This window comes from Glycine soja, chromosome 3, assembly GCF_004193775.1.
Source record: "Glycine soja cultivar W05 chromosome 3, ASM419377v2, whole genome shotgun sequence".
In the NCBI taxonomy this organism is placed as follows: domain Eukaryota; kingdom Viridiplantae; phylum Streptophyta; class Magnoliopsida; order Fabales; family Fabaceae; genus Glycine; species Glycine soja.
The window spans coordinates 13,233,311-13,254,307 of record NC_041004.1 but is presented as its reverse complement, the minus strand read 5'-3'; the positions used below and the strand labels follow the sequence as shown (position 1 = coordinate 13,254,307).

At 36.5% G+C, this 20,997-nt stretch overlaps 2 protein-coding genes across 7 annotated transcripts; both read right to left on the bottom strand.

The window, feature by feature from the left end:
• Window positions 1-231: 231 nt before the first annotated feature.
• LOC114404970 (uncharacterized mitochondrial protein AtMg00810-like) lies at window positions 232-1,224 on the bottom strand. The gene has a single exon (XM_028367678.1). The coding sequence runs from the start codon at window positions 1,222-1,224 to the stop codon at window positions 232-234; it is 993 nt and encodes a 330-aa protein (XP_028223479.1).
• A 2,291-nt stretch (window positions 1,225-3,515) lies between these two features.
• LOC114406177 (serine/threonine-protein kinase ATG1c-like) lies at window positions 3,516-17,108 on the bottom strand. Of its 6 annotated transcripts, none has more exons than XM_028368812.1 (13): window positions 16,619-17,108; window positions 10,021-10,138; window positions 9,891-9,949; window positions 9,652-9,716; window positions 9,179-9,272; window positions 9,017-9,097; window positions 8,716-8,824; window positions 7,760-7,838; window positions 7,309-7,688; window positions 6,839-7,194; window positions 5,843-6,134; window positions 4,259-4,329; window positions 3,516-4,051 (listed from the first exon to the last, which is right to left on the bottom strand). In XM_028368812.1, the coding sequence occupies exons 1-13, from the start codon at window positions 16,862-16,864 to the stop codon at window positions 3,800-3,802; spliced, it is 2,202 nt and encodes a 733-aa protein (XP_028224613.1). In that variant the 5' UTR covers window positions 16,865-17,108; the 3' UTR covers window positions 3,516-3,799. The 6 variants fall into 6 exon arrangements, with proteins under 6 accessions (XP_028224613.1, XP_028224614.1, XP_028224616.1 ...); XM_028368813.1 differs by having other exon boundaries at window positions 6,839-7,200; window positions 7,309-7,682; XM_028368815.1 differs by having other exon boundaries at window positions 7,309-7,682.
• Window positions 17,109-20,997: the final 3,889 nt, after the last annotated feature.

The following is a 20,997-nucleotide window of genomic DNA, read 5'->3' as shown; positions in this document are numbered from 1 at the left end:
TTATAACAAATTAACTGACAGCTAAGATAATTATAACTACTCTAACTGAAATGAGAGAGAAGGCTAATATCCCCCCTCAAGCTGGGGAATGAATGTCATTTATACACAGCTTGGAACAGATAAAATGAAAAGCACCAGGAGCTAAAGTTGTTGTTGTGTAAACATCAGCAAGTTGTTTTGCTGAAGCAATAGACAAGAGTTTGATCAAACCCGAAAGCAGCTTGTCACGAATCAAGTGACAATCAATCTCAATATGTTTGGTTCTTTCATGGAAGACAGATTAGCTGCAATGTGGAGAGCTGATTTATTGTCGCATAACACTAAAGCAGGCTTTTGAATAATACCAAAGTCATGAAGCAAATATATGAGCCATTGAATTTCACAAGTTACAGTAGCAAGGGCACGATATTCGGCTTCAAAAGAACTTCTCGAGACTGTGGCTTGCTTCTTAGATTTCCATGATATAAGTGATGAACCAAGATAAACAGAAAAATCAGTAATGGATTTTCTAGTATCAATACAACCAGCCCAATCAGAATCGCTAAAGGCTTTGAGCTGAAACTCACTAGTAGAAGGAAAGAAAATACCCAAACTAGGAGCAACTTTAATGTATTGAAGAATACAATAAAGAGTCATGTAATGAGCAATAGTGAGAGAAGCAATGAACTGACTCAGGTGTTGAACGGCAAAGGTGATATCAGGTTTGGTATTTGTAAGGTATATTAACCTGACAATTAAGCGTCTATATGAAGAAATTTGTGTATCAAAAAGCAATGATCCAAATGATTGATGTAACCTGGTACAGTAATCAAAAGGAGTAGAAACAGGCTTAGAATTTAACATATCAGTATCGGTGAGAAGATCCAAAGCATACTTTCTTTGACAAATGTTAATACCAGAGGTTCCACGAGCAACTTCAAATCCAAGAAAATACTCCAAATTACCAAGGTCTTTCATCTTAAAAGTGTCATCCAGTAATTTTGTAATATGAGAAATAACAGAGAGATCATTCCCACTCAGAACAATATCATCAACGTAGATCAATAATGCAATGAATGAATTTTCTCTTTTCAAAGTAAAGAGAGAATAGTTAGTAACAGACTGTTTGAAGCCATGAGCCACAAGAAAAGTAGATAATTGAGCATACCATTGACGACTGGCTTGCTTTAACCCATAGAGAGATCTTTGTAACTTACAAACTTGACCAGGTTTAGTAGATTTCATACCTGGAGGTAGAACTATATACACCTCTTCATTAAGATCACCGTGTAGGAACACATTATTGACATCAAGCTGTTTGATAAACCACTTATTTGAAGCAACAAGTGCCAACAAAATTCAAACTATAGTAATTTTGGCTACTGGAAAAAAAGTATCTAAATTGTCCAGGCCTTCAATTTGGGTATAGCCCTTAGCAACCATGTGAGCCTTATACCGTTCAATAGAGTCATCTACATTATGTTTGATCTTGTACACCCATTTGCAACCAATCACATTTTTTTGCTAAGGTAAATTAGTAAGCACCCATGTATGATTCATTTCTAAAGCAGAAATTTCATCATGCATAGCTCGAACCCATGAATCATGTTTACAGGCTTAAGTATAAGACTTAGGCTTAGAATTAGCAGAGACATTAAGAATAAAGTTGTGATAGTGGGAAGAGAGCTTATTATAGGAAATCACATAGGAAATAGGATGTTTGGTGCCTGAATTATTAGTGGAAATGGTTGGTGTGAAATTGGTTTGGTAGTCATTGTATTTGATGGGTCTAGTTCAAACTCGGTCAGTCTTATGAAGGGAATGTTCAAAAGAGGTGGGTTCAGTATATGGCTGGTCAACAGATATAGATTCAGGTTGAGGAGGTAAAGATGTAGGAGAAGGGGAATCTATTGGAGAAGAAAAGGCTTGTGGATTATGGGTAGTGATGGAAGGGTGGTAGGGTCAGTAATGTTGAGAGTGGAGAAGGGAAAGTATTTCTCATAAAAATGACATTTTGAGACACTTCAATGATTCGTGTATGGAGATTATACACAATGTAACCTTTCTTGTGGGATTTAAATCCCAAAAACGCACAAGGTAAGGCTCTAGGATCCAGCTTTTTTCTGTTAGCACTGAGAGTGCTAGTGTAACATAAACAGCCAAAAACTCAAAGTAAATTAACATCATATAATGCAGAATAAAATTTTTGATATGGAGACTCATTTTTCAAAAAAGGTGTAGGAATGATGTTTATCAAAGTAGCAACGTGAAGTAAAGCGTAGGACCAAAAAAATGTTTGGAAGGTTATATTGAAACAAAAGGGCTCGAGTTACATTAAGTAAATGTTAATGCTTTCTTTCGACAATCTCATTTTATTGGAGAGTTTCAACACATGTTGTTTGATGAATAATACCAGTGGCTTGAAAGAAATGACTCATGATAAATTCGGCACCATTATCTGAGCGAATAGCTTTAACTTTTGTATCAAATTGCCTTTCAACAGATTTAATAAAACCTTGTAAAAGAGATTGGGTTTCAGCTTTAGAAGACATTGGCAAAACCCAAACAAATCTAGTATGATCATCAACAATAGTAAGAAAATATTTATGACCATGTATAGAAGTGGTTGAACAAGAACCCCAAATATCAACATGTATTAAAGCAAAGGGAGAAAGAGAATGAGAACTGCTGATGGAAAAATCAATTTCTTTTGTTTGGCTTTGTGACAAGCATCACGAATAATCTCTCTAATAGAATTTAAAATGGAATAATATTGTTTCATGGCTAACATTCTTTCATTGGATAAGTATCCTAATCTGCAATGCCATATATCAATGAGTATTTTATTACAAGAATTGACATAATTGAAGGGATTGAGTATAACAAGGGATGCATTGTTGTGATGGCTAGAGATTGACTTGAGTTTGTACAAACCAATTTCAACATCAATTGCACCAATCATCCTCTTAATGAAGATTTCAACTTATATACCCAACCCCAAAAGTTGACTCAAGGGGTGAGGATTGTCCCTCACTTATATAATCTTATATGGCTTTATCTTTAGCCGATGTAGAACTTGGATTTTTTTTAATACACCCCCTCACGTCCAGCACTTCTTAGACTTGGTGCATGAATAACAATGATAGGTGACCCTTTTTGAATGATATTGGATATGCTCTAATACCATGTAAAACTCATGGAACAGCATATTCTAAGAAAGAGAGAAAAGAAGTTCGAAGAAGAAGACAAAAGAAATGTTTCTCATTACTTAATTCAATCATGAATACAAATTATATACAATAGTTAATTTATAACTAACTGACAGTTAAGACAGTTATAATTACTCTAACTTAAATGAGAGAAAGGCTAATAACTAGAGCCATTGCACATCTCTCCACCTTAACTGGCTAATGGACAGTTCATGATAATAAGAAGCTTAGCATCTTGAATTTGATCGACCATGTATAATACTTCATTGACAAAGGTCACATAGAACTTTCTCTTTTAAGAACAAAACCAAATTAAAGTCATCGATCAAATTTTAACTAGTGTTAATATTATCTTAATATTCTAAGGTTTTAATAAGAAAATAAAAAACAAATTCAAATTTCAAACACATCATCACAGAATTCGCGAGACAACTGACACAGAATACATAATCAAATGCACATTTGGCCATCATTCTAATCACAGAAATGTTGAACTTTACAACTATCTTGTGCCGGTTTACTCCCATCAGCATCCCCAATTTCCCCTCCCTCAAAGAATAACTGTACAAATAAATAATTTGTTGTGTGGAATGGGAGATAAATAATCATTCCTAAAACTTTTCCTTAAGGATACCTCGACTGTCATCACATTTCAGTAGTGTCATTCGCTGGGACCTTGAATAACCTTGCCTGTTATTAAGAATATCAATGTAATTCCGAAGCCTGTAACGGTCTGAGTTTGTCAGTGAAAATGGAGGATTAAGAATCAGGGATGGTCCCTCAACTAAAAGGAAAACTAACAGACGGACAGCTTTTGAATACAATGCAGCTGCACTTTCCATTTCTCCCATGAGCTCTTCTACCTGCCATCAACATTGAGAACGCAACTTCAGCTTGGATCACCAATTATATCCCCATGTTTGTTCAATTTTATCATCCATAAAATGTTGAAGATAACCATAATTTTGTATAATCAATGATGTGCCATCCTTTTTTTTTATTTAGGTACATAGATGTTTAAAATTGTATTTTCAAGATGGATGAAATGAGAAGCAGAAAGAAATACTGACACCCCCATGTCTTCCAAAAGCAAGGGCGGATTGAAATATTGTCTCCATTGCATCTGGCATCTCTGTGTTTCCTGCAATCAGGACAGAAAGGGTCTCTATTGTTATATATTTCATATGTTATGGAATGAAACTATAAGAATCTCTCACACACTCATGGAGAGAAAGGAGAAATGTTCATTTATTAGTAGTTATTACTATCTTGTGCACATATTATAACAAGGCCATAGGCTCCAAATAGTCACTGTTGTCAAACTCGAGTCAACATATTATGAGTTTATGATTGTAAGTAGAGAAATTGAGATAACTCCTAAATCATTTCTGAATAAACTTGGCAAGACTCAGTAAATTCATGCAAACTTGCATAATTTTTTAGTCAACAAGTAAGTCGAGTTTCAAATCAAATGTAATTTTTTACCCAATTGATGCACCACAACAGTCTTATATGCTACCCACACTCTCTGAAGGCAACATCAATAATAAATGTAACATTTATCTAGGGATCAAATCAATTGCACAAATTGATCAGACCATCACTGTTGCCTGTTTTCTGCATACTAATCAAAGCGTAATAATAGCATGGAATTTTGTTTCTTTCAAACTTAAGCATTGTCAAGTTGTTGCATTCTATTGTGACAACATCTGTGAAGTGTGAACCCAGAATCCATCATGAACCCAACAAGACAAGAATCCAATATTGTCAGCCCATTGTGAAGGAGCAATGATATATGTAAAATAGGGGGTTTCCACAAACTAGGACTAAACTCTTGTGCTTTGATATGCAGTACTTTCTAGATGAACAAAATAATATCCATCTAATATATCCTGTCACAAAACCTAATATAACTATAGCCTGTGACATTTTAATAACACACATCCTTTTTACTATAGTTTTGGAACCAAATCAAGTGGCAAGTGTATGGGCATGGAGATTCAGTCCATGTCTTTGTGTCTCCACTATGACCTGTGATAGGTTTTTACCCTTATGTTTGAAGCTTTGAATATCATCAGTTTTTTAATTATTTGTATATTAGGTAAACTTTTGAAGACTTTAGGGGGGGTTCACTTACACTTTTGTTTCCTGTTTTGAAAGATTTGTACAAGAAACATTGAAACCATTTTTTGTTTTTGTTTTTGTTTTTTTCTTTTCCTGTACAAATCATTGAAAACAGGAAACAAATTGAAAACAAGGTGGTAGTTTCGAAATTGAAAAGTAAAAACAGAAAATGAAAATAGAAAACAAAATTGCAAGTAAACGCCTCATTATAAGTTGAATCTATGAGTCAAGTTTATGGAAGCTTTACGAGTTCATGAGATTCTCAAGTTTTTAAAACTTGCAAATATTGGCTGGAATAAATCCATCATTATCCATAGCTAACAGCAATTTACTTTTTATGTCATCTCCAATAGTGACTCTTAACAACATTACATCCAATTTAGTTGATACCACATCAGGTCATAAAACCTAAAAAGTTTAGACATATAAAACTCTATCTTACGAGCATCAGTGCAGAAGATATTTTAAAAAAAAAAAGAAGCAACTTAATTAGCCATTCAGCTCATAAATTAAAATAAAGGAAGCCATACCGGGCTCAATGGTCTTGGCAAGTTCTTCAGCATGCTCAAATTCCCTCAAAAATTCACTTTCAATTTGAGATAATATATCCTTCGGCCCTAGGGTGTTTCCATCAAGGCATTCTTCTGAATCAGGACTGCCATGCTTCCTGCTGGTGCTCCTTCTATATCTTGAAGTTTCTTGATTTGGACTTCCTTCCATGGCTGATGCAGCTTGTGTATGGCATATATGCAGTGCTTGCTTCCAGATTGCAAGAATTACAAGCTGAATAGAAAATGCTTCCAGATGCTTTCCTGCCTCCATCTTTTACATTTTTTTAAGAGAAGAGAGGGACATGGAGCAATCAAAAGGGTGAGTATCATTAATATACAACACAAATAAAAACTTAACATTTAGACAACTATGACCACTTTGCATAACGCGAAAGGCAGCAGGACAAGACACACCAAGGGTCAATGAGAAGGACAGGTTTCAGTCATTTTCATTTCCCACCAAAGGGAAAGATCCTCATAATGCACACAGAAGGAACATCTAAATTGCTATACTGTTTTATTATTATAATATAAGTAATAACAATGACTGCATGTTTCTAGTGCAACAGGCAAGGAGGGGGGCTGACCAAAATGTTGCATTAGGCATTATCTCACATCCGCAGCTTTCCACAGTAATTTAAGACCAGTATCCTGTATTAACTTGTTAACATTGAATAAGCCCTAACCTGTTGATTCATTCTACTATATGCAAAAGCCAAATAAAAACACCTAGTTAACCTATAGTTTAAATAGAGTGTATGAATCCATTATAAGAAATATATTGTATCACTCACTACAAGACCACACAATGTCCTGATTCTGATTGGTTTAAAAGATCATTTATCATTTCATAGGCTCCACTACAGACAAGGAGTGAAAAACTAGTTCATGATTTTCACATACATGCACATGTAGCGAGCAAAATTACAGTCACTTTAAGAATACAGTAGCGAGCAAACTTTTAGCAGCATTTACCTTTTCATTAACTAACTCCGTGATGGAAGATGCACACTGTTGCAATGATTTCACCCTTGTCATGCAGTGAGCTGATGGCTGTTCATCACCAGTATCCATTGATCCAAGCGATGTCCCAGGAGCAGAGTCCTGACTTCCTGAACTTCCAATTTGGCATATGCTATTGGAAGGTACACCAACTATTGGCATTGGAACACTTAGTCTAGTGATTGTACTAGAAGACTCTTGGGGTAAACTACCTGACCGATATGGGGTATGGCTGGGCCTTGAAGCACCCACTGAAGAAGATGAAACATCTATAGGGGGCCCAGACACCAGAACATATTCTTGATCAATATTCTCCAGGGAATCCGTAACTGCTGCTACATATTCCACATAAATAAGCAGTATTATACATTATTAAAAAAAATATGTCCTTAATCTAACCATAAAACCAGAAATGGAAAAAAGAAATTTTAGTATCATATTACCTTTTGGATAAGGACTTGTGAATAGCTGTTCTGGAGATTCTAGAGGATTAGTGAGATTTCTAGAAATTTTATGGTTGTCCAATCTTTTAGTAGTGTTTTCAGATCTCTGTGTCACACTACCAAATCCAGAAGTATGATTTATGTTATTAGAAATAGGAGATGATGACTCCGCTTTATCTAGTTTAGCATTTAGATCAAATCCATAGGTCGACTTCATTGAGGACTTCTTCCTTGAAAAGGATGGACTCCCCTCCGGGCCACTAGAGTCATCATCTAACATGAAAGGCAAACAATCTTCTTGATAATTTTCCTCAGTTCTTCTCAAAGGGTCAGACCCTGTAGAACAAAACCCACCAACCAGCCTTGGAGAACTTCTATTCCTGGAAACTACAAATTATTTATATTTGCAAATTAACCATAATAATCATAAATTCTAAGAGCCTGTTTTTACCTCAATGGCTCATCCTGTTCTGTTTGCTTCTGAGAAAGGAATGGATGGTTAAAGAATTCTTCAAAAGTTAGACGTTCCACTGAAGTTAAAAAAAGATACAGAAGTCAGAACAGTGTATCAGAATAGGATATGAAGTATACCGAAAATCATGACAAGCACCCTATGAACTTATATCATCCCCTTTTCCCTGTTTATCTCACAAAACAGTTGAAAAAGTAGCGCATGAAGGGCTGTAGGTTGGGACACAAGGTGTATATTCCCCTCAATTTATATTTTTTATAAAAAAAACTAGATATTAGTACAAGCATATTTTATCAATCAATCATCACTAAATCAAGCTCCAACTAATCATCTGTTATCAATCCCCAAATTAAATACCCCTTGAACGTAGGGCAACCCTTCCTTATTTCACAAGACTCTTTGAAAGTTGCCTTGTCTATACTCCTAACAATGAGTAATAATTTACCCCTACAACAGGACCCTTGTATCAAGTAGTTATGTATGTAAATCTTGCACAGAAAGCCAAAATAAGCATTCACCTATCAAGTGGTCTGATCTACATTAGCAAAAAGAACAAAATCAAAATACCCCTTGATTCTTGTTAGTATGGTATTGGTTAGCAGGAGGAGGATTTCAATTATCTAAAAGCCTGAAACAGCAATGAAAAATCAGATTTGTCAGCTCAATTTTGTGGTGCTGTCATGCTGATGCTAACCAAAGCGAATCTAATTTTACATAGGCAGGTTTGAAACATGCATGCACTCCCCACCCTCTCTACTGGAGCTAGTTTCCCAGGCAATTAGTCATAAATGACACCAAGGAAATCTCAAACCATATTAGACAAGTAACAATGATTAAATAATTACCAATGATACTGTTAAATATCTTAAACTGGCCCACAGATTGACCCTTCATTTATGTCTCAAATTTTAATCTTCAATAAAATCAAAACATACCTGGATTCCGACGTAGCAATTTCTGACACAAATCTTTGCATTCAAAACTCAGACTTTGGCTATCAGACGGAAACTGCAATTCTGTTGATTTCATAATATTTTGTAGTAACTGCAGAGTTCATGATTACAAGTTACATTAAGTTAATTAAGGGGCAAAAAGACTCAAACACATCGGAGGACAACACTACTGATGATAGCACCAAACTATATAGATTATTTGCTAGAAAGAACTACTTTGTTAGCATTGAAAGAATACTCAAAAGACTACAAAAAAAAAGAGGCACTAATATCAATTCTATACCTGTATTTGATTGTTTCCAGTGAAAGGCGTTCTTCCTGTAACAAGCTGAAATAGGATTGCACCAACACTCCAAAGATCTGCCTGCATGTTTAATTTGAGATAAATAGGAAGGAAACTAATCATGTATGCTTTTGTGTTCTAAAGATATAAAACTAAAATCACCTTAGCATCATATTTCTGTAGTTGCATGATTTCTGGAGCCATGTAGAGTGGTGAACCACACAAGGTTTCAGCAAGGCCCCTAGGTTGCAGAGATCTGCCCGAGAAGAAAAATGTGCTTTATTGACTAGATTACAGAAAGGAGTATAGAGAGAAGAACCTTTTCCAGAAAGAATACCCAGAAATTTGAAAGTCATAGAGATAAGCACCAGCAAAAAGAACATAAGAATGTCAAAGCAAGCAACATGGTGTAATTTGTCAGATCACAGTGTAAAGACTTAGAAGAAATTCATGGGGGCTTCAAATTAATGATTGAACTCATTTAAAAACATAATCACTAATTATCTCAAGTCAAATAGTGAGCCACAAACATAAAGAGTAGTACTTTTGGGGAAAAAAATTAGGCTTTTATGAGGTCTTAATCATTTTTTGTTCTTAAAGAATACGGATGAATGAATCAGAAATAATTAGGCTACCTTGCAAATCCAAAGTCAGCAATCTTCAGCACTGACTTCTCATCATTTCGAGAGAGAAGAAGGTTCTGTTTCAAGGACGATAGGTATTACCATACTTAGATAAAATAACAAAGCAACCTTCAATCTTCATACAAGGATTAAATTTTATCTGGAAGGCGATCAGCTAGAACTCTGAACTAATGAAACATAAACCAATTGATAGGCATTTATGCTGTAAGGAATAGAATCAAAATAAAAACCTGTGGTTTCAGGTCTCGATGAATAAGGTTATTGTCCCGAAGAACTTGTAGACCAGCAGCTGAAACACAGAGTAGTCATTTAATACTAGAACATTTGAAGAAAGCATAACTGTATACAGTTGAAACATACCCAGCTGCAGCATAAAATGTTTGGCAGTTGCCTCTGGTACCTTTCCGTGGCGTTGGATGTACAAGGAAAGATCTCCCCCTTTACAGTACTCTAACACAAGATGTATCTTCCCATGAACCTACATAAAGTGAATGACACTTCTAAGCAGGGACTTTCTGATGCACCAATGAATGTGAATTTCATTTGGTATCACACTTGCCACAAATGATAATTTAAGCCAGACCAATCTATTCATAGAATAAGTTGAAGCTTGAAATTTGAGTGAGGAAAAAATGTCTCTCACTAAGCTTATTCATTACTTGGTAAGATTACAAAATATATAGAGAAAAGATGGAAGAGAGAGACAGCCTACTCTCAGGCCTATCTCTGCTAACTTCTCAGATAAGCAAAATATTACATCAGTCATACATCAAGTAAAGCAAGATATTCAACACTCCCCCTCAAGCTGGAGCATATAAATCATATGCACCAAGCTTGGAACATATAGATTGAATCCTAGGTCCTCTCAAGGACTTAGTCAAAATATTTGTTGGCTGATCATTGGAACTAATGAACTCAGTGACAATCTCCTTGGACAATAGTTTCTCCCGAATGAAATGACAATCAATCTCTATGTGCTTAGTTCTCTCATGAAAAACAGGATTCGAAGCAATGTGGAGAGCAGCCTGATTATCACAATATAACCTCATTTGCCCAACTTCACAAAATCTCAACTCTTGGAGAAGTTGCTTAACCCACATAAGCTCACATGTAACCATAGTCATAGATCGATATTCAGCTTCTGCACTAGATCGAGCAACAACCGTTTGCTTCTTGCTTTTCCAAGAAATAATATTCCCTCTAATGAAGACACAATAACCTGATGTGGATCTCCTATCCATGGGACAGCCAGCCCAATCTGCATCACAATATCTTGACAGTTGGGTATTACCCTTGTCTTCATATAACAATCCTTTTCCAGGAGCTCTCTTAACATATCTAAGAATACGCATGACAGCATTCAAATGATCGACATGAGGATTCTACATGAATTGACTAACTACTCCAACAACAAAGGAAATATCAGGTCTTGTAATGGTAAGATAAATGAGCTTTCCTACAAGTCTCCTATACCTCTTAGAATCAGGATAAACTTCACTCTGATCTGCCATGAGCTTCAGGTTTGGGTCCATAGGACTATCAACAGGTCCACAATTTTGCATGCCTGTTTCCTCCAGAATATCCAGAGCATACTTCCTTTGAGAGATCATGACACCATCTCCAGATTAAGCCACCTCAATACCAAGAAAATACTTCAAATGCCCTAAATCTTTGGTCTGGAAATGGCTGAATAAGTGCTCCTTTAGCTGGACAATCTTAGTAGTGTCATTCCCTGTAATCACTATATCATCAACATAAACCATTAGATAAGCACACTATCCAAGGGATGTATGGCAATAAAATACAGAGTGATCAGCTTCGCTTCATTTTAGCCCAAAAAGCTTAACAACATGACTAAATTTACCAAACCAGGCTCGAGGAGATTGCTTCAAACCATAGAGAGACCGGTGAAACTTAAACACAAGACTAGACTCCCCTTGAGCAACAAACCCAGGAGGTTGCTCCATATAAATATCCTTTTCAAGATCACCATGGAGGAAGGCATTCTTAATATCAAGTTGATGGAGAGGCCAGTGGCGCATGACAGCCATAGCAAGAAACAGGCGAACAGTAGTGATTTTGGCTACAGGAGAAAAAGTATCATAATAATCAATATATCTGTGTGTAGCCTTTAGCTACCAAGCGAGCCTTAAACCGATCAATTGCACCATTGGGTCCAACTTTAACAGTATAGACCCATCTACAACCCACAGTTGTCTTGCCAGGAGGAAGGGGAACAAGTTCCCATGTACCATTATTTTCAAGAGCCTGCAATTCATCAATCATAGCTTGTCGCCAGCCAGGATGATCAAGTGCCTCACGGACAGTGGAAGGGATAGTAAGTGAAGATAATGAGAAAACAAAGGAAGTATATGAAGGAGACAAACGGTGATAACTTAAGAAATTATAAATAAGATGGGGATTACGAGTAGAACGAGTACCTTTCCTGATGGCAATGGGCCAGTTAGAATGAGGAGAAGAAGTGGAAGGAGAGGAAGGACCCATGAGTTGAGGACTAGTTGAAGAAGGATGTGGATCACGAGAAGAGACTTCAGGTACGGTAGATCCAACTTGTCTTGTCCTGCGTTGATATGTCATAAGAGGTGGAGGAGCAACTTCAGGTGAATTTGGTGAAGAAGATGGGACAACACTAACATTTTGGTCTGAATTGCCTGTAGGACAAAAAGAAGGAATTGGAAGAACTTCCTGGAGAGAAGAGGGATGATCCATGGAAGATGAAAAGAAGGGTGTGTCTTCAAAGAAGGTTACATCTGCAGACATATAGTATCGTCTAGTGGTTGGAGAATAGCACTTGTAACCCTTTTGAAGACGAGAATAACCCAAGAAGACACACTTGACTGACCTAGCAGAAAGTTTGTCCAAACCAGGAGAAAGATCATGGACAAAACAAGTACAACCAAACACTTTGGGAGAAATATGAAACAATGGATCATGAGAAAAAATAATTGAATGAGGAACTTGGTTGTCAAGAGAAGAAGGAGGCATCCTATTAATTAAGTAACAAGCAATAAGCACTGCATCTCCCCAATGATGGGTAGGAACATTGGAGTTTAACATTAGGGAGCGTGCAATTTCAAGAAGATGACGATTCTTCCTCTCTGCTATACCATTTTGTTGAGGTCTATGAAGACATGTGGACTGATGCAGAATACCTTTTGAAGATAAAAAGGAAGAGAGATCATGAGAGAAATACTCTTTAGCATTATCACTTCTGAAAATCTTAATTGATTTGCCAAATTGATTCTCAATCTCCTTAAAGAATGACATGAGTGTAGGTAAAAGTTCAGATCTGTCTTTCATTAAGTAAACCCAAGTACATCTGGAAAATTCATCAATGAAGGTTACAAAATATCGAAAACCAAAAGAAGCAACATGACTTGGTCCCCAAATATCAGAGTGAATGGTAGAAAAAGCCGAGTCACATCTTTGTACAGTTTGAGAAAAAGATGACCTAACATGTTTTCCTAGTTGACAAGACTCACAATCTAAGACTCTAAGATTCTTGAGACTAGGGACCATCATTTTCAACTTTGGTAGACTTGGATGACACAGACGATCATGCAAAAGCTTGGGTTTTGAGGATGAAAAACAAGACACAGGAAAGTTGGATTCTAAATAATAAAGTCCTCGTGATTCACGTCCTTCTCCAATCAGTCGACCCGTCCCATGTTCCTAAATAACAAAAGAATCAGCGGTAAAGGTTACTGAACAATTTAATGAGCGAGTCAACTGACTTAAAGAGATTAAATTATATGGAAACTAAGGAACAAATAAAACAGAATTTAATTTCAATGAAGGAGATAATGAAACTTGACCACTTCCTTGAGATGCAACTTTGGAACCATTAGCTACAGTAACAAGGTGAGGAACTTTTGGAAAAGAAATGGATGAGAAGGAGGACTTGTTACCAGAGATATGATCAAAGGCACCTGAATCGAGTATCCAAGGACTAGGACTTCCAATGGATTGAGAAACACAAGTTGTTGAAAAACATGGTGCCGATGAGGATGATGCTTGATTGCTGGACTTCTCGGACTTGAGCCTCAAATACTCCTGATACTCTTCATTAGAGAATCCGGACTCCGATTTTTCTGACTTAGACACCTGTGCTACTTTTTCAGGAAAGCCATGTAGTAAGTAACAGTTTTCTTGAGTGTGACTCATCCTCTTGCAATAGGTGCAATGAGGACGCCACTTCTTCCACCACGACCTCCTCTACTATTACGGTCTCCCCCTCTCCCACAAGGTGCAACCATAGCTGATGTTTCCACCGCATCAGCTAGATTTTCATCTTTCAGCATATGTGGCACATGAAGCAGTCTAGTGATGAGAGAGTCCATTTATAGGACTTGATCTCCAGCAAGAACCTGATCTCGCACATGGTCAAAGTCTGAATGTAGACTCCTCAATATAAGGACCATGTAGAACTTATCTAGTTTTCTATTCACTTCCTCTAACGAGTCAGCCACCAGAAACCTCTCCAGCTCTTCTACTGCAGCCTGAGCTTTTCCTATATGAGCAATCATGTCATGGCTGGTTTGCTTGAGGGCTGTAACCTTCATGGTTGCATCAAACAAACACTGAATACCATTCGCAAAGATTTCTCGGGCCTTCTTCCAGAAAGAACAACATGTTTTGAATGATCTAAGAATCTCCAAAACGTTTGGCTCAACTGAATGCCATAAAACTGCACAAAGCTGATAATCCAGCTTCTCCCATTCAGGTCTTTTATTGTTACATTTAGAGAGAGATAGAGAACTGATAGAAATCATAATTGTGTTTTCATTATTGATTTGATGATTACAACAAAGGTCTATATATAGAGCAGAGTTCACAATGAGGCCTAACTCTGACTCTAACAATTACTAACTGATTCTGTTAGTAACTAACAGAATCACAGCATACTAACTAACTAAGAAGAGACAGCTAATAGTAACCACAAACAGTTTTTACAACTAACTGAAAACTAACTGAATTTAAGACTTCTCTCTAACATTTATCGATTGGAACCTCCTCAGCACCTTTCTCCAAGTGGTCATGGTGACCTTGGCCGAGAAACCACAGCTCCACTGAAGCAGACCAAGATAAATAATTTTCCAATTGAGTTTAGCTGTTGTGATGGTTGGAGTTCCGGAGAAGGAGAGAACTGGACCAGACGAAGCCATTTCTACTTAAGAACACAAAACCCTAAGAGTAAACAGAGAGATGAGCAAGGTCGACACGTTCCGAGTGTCAAAACCAAAAACTGAAGGCTGGAATGGCCTCAAGACGCGCCGACGAGACGATTGGCATTGGTCTGGCCGGATTCCAGCACCGAGAAGACGGCGCGTGGCGGCCACGCGCCGATGAGGGTGACGGACGATGAGGGCGCGTGACGGCGCATGGGTGACCTGATGGTCACGCGATTTGTGGGGTTGGGTTGCGCTTCTCGAGGCGCACCAAACCCTGCTTGTCGCAGGAAAAAAATGGCGGCGCGGCGGCGAACAACGGCGGCGCGGCAACGGACGGCAGCAGACGAACTCAGCTCTGATGCCAAGTTGAAGCTTGAAATTTGAGTGAGGAAAAAATGTCTCTCACTAAGCTTATTCATTACTTGGTAAGATTACAAAATATATAGAGAAAGGATGGAAGAGAGAGACAGCCTACTCTCAGGCCTATCTCTGCTAACTTCTCAGATAAGCAAAATATTACATCAGTCATACATCAAGTAAAGCAAGATATTCAACAGAATATTACTTGCTACAATTCTTACTCCGACCTCATATTTTTTATTTTGAATAAAATAAGCCAAACCTAATACTTAAACCATGATCCATACCCTACGAGACAACCATATTTTGTCTACCATCAGCACAAAATAAATCCAGCCTAGATCCAATGTCATGATGCTCCATTCATCATCTACCTAAGGCAGGCTACCATTTTGCAGGCACAGATCCAGAAGCATACTAACAGATTTTAAACAACAAATGTCATTTTACAATCAAGTGGTGTCAACATCACTCCTTTGTTTTCCACACAAAGCTCTTCATTCATACACCAAACCCAGCTTTAGCCTCACAATGCTTCATAATCACAAATTCCCCCAATTTAACTAGACAGAAAAATACTGAATCATTGTTAATAGCAAGATCTTGCATATTGCTTTTCCCAAATTAGAGATAAGCAGTGAACCGAAGTTCCAGCAGGATGCAATTACACCCACAGCAAAATAGTTTCTTATACATATTAGCATACATAACCACTTAGTCCTAACACACATACCCCCATAACGGTCAAATCTGATCCCTCTTCAAATCCTACAATACAGCAGCCACACAGCCGCAACCACAGAGAAAAGCAAAAACACCAATTTCAAAATTACCAAACTCATCACACATCATCCTCAAGCTCCTAAAACTAAAACATCACTAGTTCATTTCCCGCATAACACATCCTCAGAGAGGAACAAGAAACTTTAAGTATGACTAAACCTAGGATTATAAGTTTATAACTTCAACAATCCACACCAGTTCAACAACGGGTATGATTCAATTGCCAACACAAAAGAGAACCAAAGTTCAATTCCCACATAATACATCCTTAGAGAGGGACAAGTAACTTTTTTTTTTGTGATCATGGTATTGATAATACATCCTTAGAGAGGGACAAGTAACATATTTTTTGTGATCATGGTATTGGTACGAAGTAGCCCGCCGGCGTCTAATCGGGGACTTCGAGCGCACACAAGGTTGTGGATATTCCCCTGCAAACTTAATTTATTTCATACCCATGGGCAAGTAACTTTAAGCGTGACTATGCCTAGGATTAGTCTTATAAACGGCCTAAAGGACAGAAACTTATGAAAATACCTTAGGATGCTACCATGAAAAATAGAGGTCCTAACTAAACAAAAACAACCCACAACGAAAACAAATAAAAGAAATTGAAACCTAACCTGATTTATGATATCGTGCAAAGAGATTATGTTAGGGTGGTTAATCCGCTTCAAGATGAAAATCTCGGACATGAGGCTCTCCTGCAACTTCTTATTGAGGCGAAGCGTGGCGATCTCCTTGATCGCCACCTCGGTCCCGTGCACCTTGTGCCTCCCGTGCCACACAACCGAGAACGACCCCGCGCCGATTTGCTTCCCCACCACGTAGTCTCCCACCACCCTGCTCCGCCCCGCCGCCTGCGCCATCGCCGCCGTCAAATCCCAAACCCTAGACTCCGAAAACGGATCCTCCAAAGAAACTCAAACGAAGGTTGGGTTTTGGTTCTGAGAAGAAGAAGAAGAAGAAGAAAACGACGACGGATTGTGGTCAGAAAACTTTCCGAGATTTTGTATACACTTTCTTTACTTTGAGTTGAGAAAGATTTTAGTGTTATCGTTATCGAAGAGACGACAATTGTTTTTCATTTTTCTTTTTACTTTGGAGGCTTTGTTTTGTTTGATTGATTACTTGCATTTAATAATTGGAATTTAAATTTTTAAAAGAAAATGGAATTTTAATTGGGAGAGTTGAATTGTTTTATTTTTTATTTTTAATATAATAACAAGTTAGAAACTCCATTCGGATGCATTGACGTCCACGTTCGAAGAACGTGAGAGAAGCAATAAAGGAATAGGAATTTTAAGGAAGAAGCAACATTTGTTATGCGTGTGAATGATAACTAGCTATTTTATATTTATTTTATATAATTAAAATTTATAATAAATATTTTTAAATATATATATATATAAACTATATTTTAATAAAATTTATTATAAAAAAATATTTTTGAATATATAATATAAACATTATATTTTAAATATAGTTAATAATTTATTTTGTGATATAAGTCTTTTTTAAGTAATGATAATTTTTATTACAAAATATTAAAATTTAACTTAGAAATAAAGATTAAAAAAATAGAAAGAAATGAGAGATTAAGAAAAAATCTCTCATCAGATGAGAACACCTAAAGGCTAAAATAAAATAATCTTTGTACCAAAAAAGGTTAAAATAATCTCGTTAAAGAATAACATCTAAAAATGTTTTTATTCAAAATAACTATTCTAATTTATATATTGAACAATAATCATATTTTTATATATGTTACTAACTATAACTTTTAGAATTTTTTTGTAAAAATAAAAAAAATATTTACTCGAATAATAAAAAGAGAAAAACTATTTACTCCAATAATTCAACGCAATATATATATATATATATATATATATATATATAATCATTGCATAGTTTTTTTTCACTTCAGAAATCTTTTGTTTTTTGTTTTTTTATTAATTGTATACATATTTATTTTTAAAAAAATATTTTGCATTATTTTTTGTTTATTCATTTTTTTCAAGAGTGAATTTTCAATTTATTTTCATTTTCATTTGTCAATAAAATTTGTATTTAACTAACAACTTTAATTGAACCAAAAAAGAGACTAAGTTAACATGAAATAGAATAAAATTATAAACAATGTAACATAATATTTAAATTACAAATAATATAACATAAATTAACGTTCTTGGCTTGCATTTCCAACACAATGAGGACATTTGTTTTTGAAATGTCTTGAGATGCGACACATGAAATATATTTTTGGCTAACCCGGTTCTCTCATATCTATTTCGATGTATATATGTGACGATATTGGGAGACTTATACAATTTCCCAAACAAAATTGTCAAGTGACTAAATCAAACAAAATATACACTTTGAGGGATTCCCCAAAGAGATTTGCAAAAAGATAGGATGATGTCTCATGAGTTATCACGTCTTTCAGAAAGAGACAGTCAATCTGTGTTTTCCAAAAAAACAAAAAAAAAATCAAATCGAAATAAAAATCACAAAAATAGGAAAGAATGTCATGAGCATTACATAATTTTCATGATTCAAAATTATTTTACATTTTATTGCATTTCAAGATGAAGGTTGCATGCATCTGCACAAAAATCATGTTAGGTTATAAGTGCATAGATTTCTCTTTATATACCTAATTCCCAAATCTAATGTCCTATCTTTTGAGTTTAGGATGAGAGACCCTTTCAAAGAGTCAACCTCTTGCTTTCTCATACCTTTGGTACAAGTACCTATTGGCTTGTTTCGTAAGACTCAATGTCCTCTCTTTTATCTTTCAAAGGACTCAAAGTCCTCGCCTTTATCTTTCATAGGACTCAAAGTCCTCGCTTTTATCTTTCATAGGACTCAAAATTTTTGCCTTTATCTTTCACATGACTCAAAGTCCTCACTTTTGTCTTTCATAGGACTCAAAGTCCTCACTTTTATCTTTCATAGGACTCAAAGTCCTCGCCTTTATCTTTCAGAGGATTGAAATTCCTCACCTATATTTTTCACAGGACTCAAAATCCTCAGTTTTATCTTTCATAGGACTCAAAGTCCTCGCCTTTATCTTTCACAGGACTCAAAGTCCTCACTTTTATCTTTCATAGGACTCAAAGTCCTCGCCTTTGTCTTTCACAGGACTCAAAGTCCTCACTTTTATCTTTCATAGGACCCAAAGTCCTTGCCTTTATCTCTCATAGGACTCAAAGTCCTCGCCTTTATCTTTCACAGGACTCAAAGTCCTCACTTTTATCTTTCACAAGACTCAAAGTCCTCGCTTTTATCTTTCATAGGACTCAAAGTGTTCGCCTTTATCTTTCAGAGGACTCAAAGTCCTCGCCTTTATCTTTCAGAGGACTCAAAGTCCTCGCCTTTATTTTTCACAGGACTCAAAATCCTCACTTTTATCTTTCATAAGATTCAAAGTCATCGCATTTATCTTTCACAGGACTCAAAGTCCTCAGTTTTATCTTTCACAGGACTCAAAGTCCTCGCTTTTATCTTTCACAGGACTCAAAGTGCCCGCCTTTATCTTTCATATGACTCAAAGTCCTCGCCTTTATCTTTCATAGGACTCAAAGTCCTCACTTTTATCTTTCATAGGACTCAAAGTCCTCACCTTTATCTTTCACAGGACTCAAAGTCCTCACTTTTATCTTTCACAGGACTCAAAGTCCTCGCTTTTATCTTTCATAGGACTCAAAGTGCCCACATTTATCTTTCACGGGACTCAAAGTCCTCACTTTTATCTTTCATAGGAGTCAAAGTCTTCACCTTTATCTTTCACAGGACTCAAAGTCCTCGCCTTTATCTTTCAGAGGACTCAAAGTCCTCGCCTTTATTTTTCATAGGACTCAAAATCCGCACTTTTATCTTTCATAGGATTCAAAGTCCTCGCCTTTATCTTTCACAGGACTCAAAGTCCTCAGTTTTATCTTTCATAGGACTCAAAGTCCTCACCTTTGTCTTTCACAGGACTCAAAGTCCTCACTTTTATCTTTCACAGGACTCAAAGTCCTCGCTTTTATCTTTCATAGGACTCAAAGTGCTCGCCTTTATCTTTCATAGGACTCAAAGTCCTCGCTTTTATCTTTCATAGGACTTAAAGTCCTCGCCTTTATCTTTCACAAGACTCAAAGTCCTCGCTTTTATCTTTCACAGGACTCAAAGTCCTCGCTTTTATTTTTCATAGGACTCAAAGTTTTTGCCTTTATTTTTCATAGGACTCAGAGTCCTCGCTTTTATCTTTAACAGGACTCAAAGTCCTCACCTTTATCTTTCACAGGACTCAAAGTCCTCGCCTTTATCTTTCATAGGACTCGAAGTCCTTTGTCTTTATGCTTTCATAGGACTCAAAGTCCTCTGTCATTTGCATTTACAAGACTTCAATGTCTTCTATCTTTTACATTTACAAGACTTTAATGTCTTTTGTCTTTTACACTTCAAAGTCTTCTGTCTTGTATAGGACTCAATGTCATTGTCTTTATGCTGCTTAGGACTCAACGTCCTTTGTTTCTATGCTTTGAATAAAAAAAACTTCAAATGTCTTCTGCTCTATAGGACTTCAATGTCCTTTTGTTTACAGGTTTTTTCCTTGGTTTTCGTCAATTGGCTAGTCGAATACCAAGGTCACTCGAACGAAATTAGTATCCTTATCTTTACTTCTCTTTTATTTCCAATAAAAGATATTTAAAGATGGACAACTGTCATACCCTAATTCGTCTGGGAACTATCGTTCATTGATCTTTTGATCCTTGCTAGATGACTTATAGTGTTGAACGCCAGTTACAGTGCAAAGCAAGGAACCATTCAGTGTTTCGATCAAGAATGCGAAAAATATCAAAAAGGAGGGGCAAAAGGGTCTTTTACTAAGTTTTATGGACCCTGACTCGCCCAGGCCAGCCTCTAGCTCGCCTGGGCCCTCAAAAGACTTTAGGCTGAAGGAACCAGCTCGCCTGGGTGAGCTAGTTACTTCAGGAGTAAGTCTCAGCTCGCC